Here is a 6,000-nt window from a genome sequence, read left to right on the forward strand (position 1 = left end):
AATTCACCCTTTAAACAGCTACTTTGTGAGCAGTAAAACACATTGGATCAATTTAACAATAGCATGACGTCATAGGTGTGGGTTAACTTTAAGAATAGTCAATATTATTTCACGATTCTTTGGCGACACATGGACATTGCGGACGTAGGGTACACGAAAAAATAGTTCCGGTCAGCCGTCCCAACAAATACCGACTTGATTCCAAGACTAAGGGGACGTAGGCAGGAAATAATACTACTGACATATTTACACAGGTAGCCTACATTGCACATTATAGTTCCCCAAAATTTGTGCGTTTTGAACGAAGAGGGTTTTATTGTCGAAAAAGATTACGAGAGTCCCCTAGAAGATTCTCCGCGGACCGCTGTGCGGGGGGACAGAATTCCATGTGACAACGGGCCCTAACTCGATCCAAGCTAGTTTATGCCCATAAAGATAGATCCCCGCCACTAGATTAATTTTGTACAACGATATTATTGTTTTGATAAACGTGCAGTGACGTCCGCAATATAATTTGTCTGCGTATCTCCATGTTAATGATCATGAATGTAGGTCAAAGGTAAAAATACACGCCGGTTTTGATGCCGGTCTCTTCACGAGCCTCGAAGTGTGACGTCGGATGTTCAGGCTAGATCCAAGCGTGATCAAAGAATAATCCAGACTAGTCTGGTTCCCAGACCCAAAAATCTCCGACTAGGCTCTGTCGAATTTAGGGTCCGGTATCACCCAAAATCACGTGACCAAACAGGAGGAATTCCTCCTCTTTCGAAGTTTTCCGAAATGTTCCGAACGTGTTGTCGTCAACATTCGGACAGTATCGTTGATGTTCGGTACGGACTCGTAATGTCAGTCCTGTCGGCCGTAGATTCAGGAGTTTTTATGCCAGTTATTGCCAATGCAGGCGTTGTGCCTAAATAAAGCGTTTGCAAAGCGATGCGACAAGTTCAAAAAATATAAACCTAGGAAATCGCTCCGGGATCTGGTAAGTTTTTGTTCTTTTTCATCAAAAATATTTTCTCAAAGGTGTTTTTACTTGAGTGTTCATTAGACATTGATTGAGGATTAAGTTTCATGATTTTTAAAAGTGGTAAAAATGGGGCAAAATCTGGTGACTAGCTGTCGAAATTATACGTGTTGAACCAGATTGTAAATAATTGACGATCAAAATAATCTCGTAACCCTCCGGCCTGGCGGCCGTTGGGAGAAGGGTTACGTTATCGCAACTAGTGCAGACATGGTTTCCCTGGAGATGACCCCCCGACCCTGACAAGTTGCGTCATGCTCTATTTTTAACCGTGGGTGATACCTGACCTAAGATGTATAACAAGAGACGTCAAGGAATCTTTGGTCAGGGAACCAGACTAAATCCAGACGAGGGCGCTAGACTATTTCAGAAAAAAATATGTTCACAGACTTGGTACAAGTCTATGTTGCCGGTGTGTGTCCTTGAAGAATCGACTAGACCACAGAACAAAACAGCGATAATGTAACCATTTCTCTGGATGTGACCACTAGGTATTTGTTTTCGTGCTATAATAATGTCCTTTTTGGTCTGCGGGTTTTGTCGATTACTGTGGTTACCACGTGCATGTGTTCTCAATCAATTATCAGCAAGATTACGAGGACCACGACGAGTTCGTAAACAGCTTTCTGGATTTCATTGGGTAAGGTAATATTTTGGCACAATGGCCCCCGCCACTCAAAACGCCCTTGTTGTAGCCTTGTATAGCTCCATGTTGCAGCCAGCTACAGCTACCAACAAGGTCCTTACTCTATGCATAGAGTGTCCTTTCTCTATGCTCTATGCAGCTGCAACGACTTATTTGACCTCCTCCGGCCAGCGGTCACGATTGAGTGAGCGTTAAGAAATTCATGTAAACTGTATGTACCCAGTCTACAAAGCAGTGCACAGAAAAGTCGTTCCTAACACTTCCTTTAATATGCAGATTATTCATGGGTTTCGTGCAGGACCTCGGTATGGATATTTAATTAGTCAAAAGGCCTTCTGGAATTCATTCTTTTTCGGCCTTTTCTGAAAAGTATGAGCATATCTGTCGTTTTGTATGAAAAAAAATGGTGCAACTCCAATTTGAAAAAGAGAAATTTGCCTTAAAAAAAAAAACGTCTCAAAAACACGGCAGATTGTCCCGTTATCAAGGTCGCCAGCAGTCCCCAAATATTACACATGGAATTTCTTACTACATAATATCACATGGATAGATTATTTCATATTCTACCTGGAAATGTTAAAAGCGACACGAGACAGTCCAGTAAGGATACAGCGATTTCCACCTGTAGTCCCAACTCCCGTTAGGAATAAAATAGACATTAGACAGCATGGTTTTCCTGCGCAGAATTCTCGCTTGGTTTATCTCAACACATGCATAAATAACAAACTTGTAAAAATTTTAGCTCAATTTTGGTCGTCGATGTTGCGAGGAACAAGCACCCTTGTCACACGAGTTGTGTGCTTTCCTATTATGCTCGAAATCTAATTCTGCCTTGGTCTCGAAATCAAATTCGTGGGAAAATCACTTCTTTCTCAAAAACAAGGTTACTTCAGAGGGAGCCGTTTCTCATAACGTTTATTTAGTAATATCAACAGCTCTCCATTACTTGTTACCGAGTGAGGATTTATGCTAACAATTATTTTGAGTAATTACCAATAGTGTCCACTGCCTTTAAAACTACAATACCGTGTAGCAGAACCGTTGTCGAAAACAAACAATTTTAAAAATTAATAAATAATAAAAATTAAACAAAATGTCAAAGTTCATCAGCTGTGAAGTAAACGCATTTCAGCGGTAGGCTGCATGGTTTATCAATGGCAAAGTATGCGCTCATTGATTTTACAGAATAATTCCTCACGAGTATTCCACCACTCACAGGTTCGTGTGTTTGGGAGCATTGTGGTTGTGTACGTGTCAACGATTTAAGTGCCAGTGTAACGTTTAACAAGCCAATCCAATAGTTCAAAGGTAATTGTTGAGAAATGTTGAAATAACACTTAAATTGTTGAATTAAAGGCAGTGGACACTATTGGTAAATACTCAAAATAATTATTGGCATAAAACCTTACTAGGTGACGAGTTGATGGTATAAAACATTGTGAAAAAGGGGTCCCTCTGAAGTGCCATAGTTTCCGAGAAAGAAGTAATTTTCCACGAATTTGATTTCGAAATCAAGCATCTGAAAGCACACAACTTCGTGTGACAAGGGTGTGTTTTTCTTTCATTAATTAATATCACGCAACTTCGACGACCAATCAAGCTCAAATTTTCACAGGTTTGTTATTGTATGCATACGTTGAGATACACCAAGTGGGAAGACTGGTCTTTGACAATTACCAATAGTGTCCAGTGTCTTTAACCCTTTTGGCGTTGGATCAAAAAAATTAAATGCTAGATTTAACAAACAACACGCTGGACCCAACACTCTCAAAGTGTAGTCACTCACCGAAGTGTAGGATTCAACTCTTTTGAGTGACGAAAATTACCGTTTGGTCTTGAACTTCGCTCTTGAAGGGACAAGGCAATTTCCGTTTGGAAAAGAGCACTTCTGGAGGAAAATGTAAATTGTAGTTGGAAATCAGCCAAGTAGCCAACATTTTAGTGATGTATTGTCAAGTAATGGTGCACAGTATGGTACATCAATCATCTAACAAACTGACTATAAATTATTCATAACAAGAAATACTGGCTCAATTGGAAACTTTAGACTATCTGCCAATCACCAAGAGAGGGCGCTCTTCACCAGGTAATGTCAACAACTTAGGAATAGGAGAAGCATGAGTGACGGTCACTGACAGCAAATACCTTGTGTTTTGCGTGTTTTAAATTTTGTATTTTTAGATTTAGCCAAACTGTATTTTGTTTTTCATAACACATTGCCAGCATAAACCAAACTGTTCTGGAACAGGACGTACTGGACACGAGTTTCCCAAGGATAAGAAGCGGTGTGCATGAGTTTTGGGGAGTGTTTCTTCTAGGGTAATTAGCAAAAATTCCAAAATGCTGACCTACCAAAACTTGAGAAGAAATCTGAAGTTAGTTGTATGACAATGTATCTGATTTAATTTTCAAGAGGCTGAGGGACTTCTAAATATTTTTGGAGTATTTTTGAATGTTTAGCATTTACCATTGTTTGCTATAGGAGTTGTGCACTCTTACCTGGTAGGTCTGCTGCCCTCTAGTGGCAGAGCTTTCAAAAAGTCCCCCATTCTTTTCAGTTATCAAGCGCCCGTAGGTCAACTCCTACAGCAACAATGAAGAGCATAGTGGAGCCAACGATAGTGACCATTTCACCTGTGTTGCGGCTACATAAGTACAAAGGTAGGTTACCACATAGTGAGGATACAGCCGTCGATTTAACAAAACCCTTCCTTACTTAGGATTAATCTTATGACTTAGGACGAGTCTCAACCGTGCACTGTAGCCTGCCGTTGATTTCACAAAAAAGTTAGGACTCGTCTTATCTCGAGTGGCACGAGGAACTCGTCCTAACTTAGGATTAATCTTAAGGTCTGCATGTTACAGTTTTTTGCTACAAATTATTTTGAGTAATTACCAAACAGTGTCCAGTGCCTTTAGAAGAATAAATATTATAACACTTTCCAATGATCTGCCCCCTTCACTTTCTTTTGATGTTGTGTGTTTCGTATGTTATTTTATTTTAGAGGATGCCAATACTCCATTAGTATTACTCATGCCATGGGCTACAGCCACCGAGAGAGCTCTAGATCGGTTCCGTACACTCTACGCACAGCAGGGTTTCAATGTCTTAACAGCATACGCTCTACATCCTAAATTCTTCTTGTGGCCTCCGACTTCTGCCCCGGTCGTAGCTGAAATATCCAACTATTTAATCACAAAGACTGACGCATCGCCAATTGTTGTTCATGCTTTATCCATTGGTGCTTATGTCTACTCGTTGCTGCTAGCCCGTGTTATCGAACACGACCAGGAATTCAAAGAGCTGCAACCGAGAATTTACGGCCAAGTCTTCGACAGCATGGTCCTTGGTACGAGGAAGGAACAGCGCACATCCCTGTCTGATGTAATTACTAAATCATGGATCCTCCAAAAGTTGATGTCAAACACCTTCTCGCTATACTTTTTCCTCACTCACAGTTACACATTGTCACAATATGAGAGACTCCATGACATTTTCTGGAACAACCCTTTTAAGACGTCCGTTTATTGCATATACTCCTCTCAGGATCCCATGTGTAAGACAGAATCCATGGAGGAATTCATCGACTTGTGGAAGGTCCGCACTGGTAACCTGCCTCACTTTAAACAATTTGACGGTTCCCATCACGCCGAGTGCCTTCGTAACTTTCCGGAAGAGTACGAAGATTGCTTGGTAAAATATCTCAACACTTTAAACCTTGATAAGGTTACATCAATGTCAAACCTCTAGAAGAGCTAGATCACTTGGCGCAGCTCAAAGCGAAACCCAACTTGCCCGTGATGCAAAGATGTCTGGAGCTATAACAGTAGTCAGTCTTAACTTGTAGGCCTACAATAGTTTTTACTCGTCATGTCAAAAGTTGAAGAAACATTGGCAAAATGTTATGCGTTCGAGCTTCACTTAGCATGCTTGCACTTTGTGTCTGTCAGACAGAAGTTCATGGCCATGTTCCTCGGTTGAGAAGTTCTGATGACATGATTATAATATGCGGATAAACTCCCCTGTTTTGTTTTAAAGTCACCTGGAAATAGATTTATTTTCTTTCAAACATAAGAGTATATGCTTACGAACAATAAAACAATTTTTTTAGTAATTGTTTGTCACGATTTATATGTTTAAAAAATATATAAAGTTGTTTGGGGGGCTGACTCCGCCTACCCCTTTTGTGACGTCAATCGAGGCAGACTTTGCCTGCAATGCGTATAGTAAACCACGTGCAAAGTACATGTACGTCCAAGTCGTGAGTTGGTACATTTCAAAAAGTGTTTTTCTGCATTCAGAAGCAATACACCTGGTCGGCATTGCCGG

General features: G+C 40.6%; 1 protein-coding gene across 3 annotated transcripts; it reads left to right on the forward strand.

The window, feature by feature from the left end:
- Window positions 1–1,438: 1,438 nt before the first annotated feature.
- On the forward strand, window positions 1,439–5,761 carry LOC117295965 (transmembrane protein 53-like). 3 transcript variants are annotated; one of them, XM_033778784.1, is made up of 4 exons: window positions 1,439–1,664; window positions 2,889–2,978; window positions 4,229–4,331; window positions 4,676–5,761. In XM_033778784.1, exons 3-4 carry the CDS (start codon window positions 4,265–4,267, stop codon window positions 5,419–5,421), a joined length of 813 nt encoding a protein of 270 aa, XP_033634675.1. In that variant the 5' UTR covers window positions 1,439–1,664; window positions 2,889–2,978; window positions 4,229–4,264; the 3' UTR covers window positions 5,422–5,761. The 3 variants fall into 3 exon arrangements, with proteins under 3 accessions (XP_033634675.1, XP_033634676.1, XP_033634674.1); XM_033778785.1 differs by lacking the exon at window positions 2,889–2,978 and having other exon boundaries at window positions 1,439–1,669; XM_033778783.1 differs by lacking the exon at window positions 2,889–2,978.
- The last annotated feature ends 239 nt before the right edge of the window (window positions 5,762–6,000 follow it).

The sequence above is a fragment of the Asterias rubens genome, chromosome 10 (genome assembly GCF_902459465.1).
Source record: "Asterias rubens chromosome 10, eAstRub1.3, whole genome shotgun sequence".
NCBI classification, from domain to species: Eukaryota; Metazoa; Echinodermata; class Asteroidea; order Forcipulatida; family Asteriidae; genus Asterias; species Asterias rubens.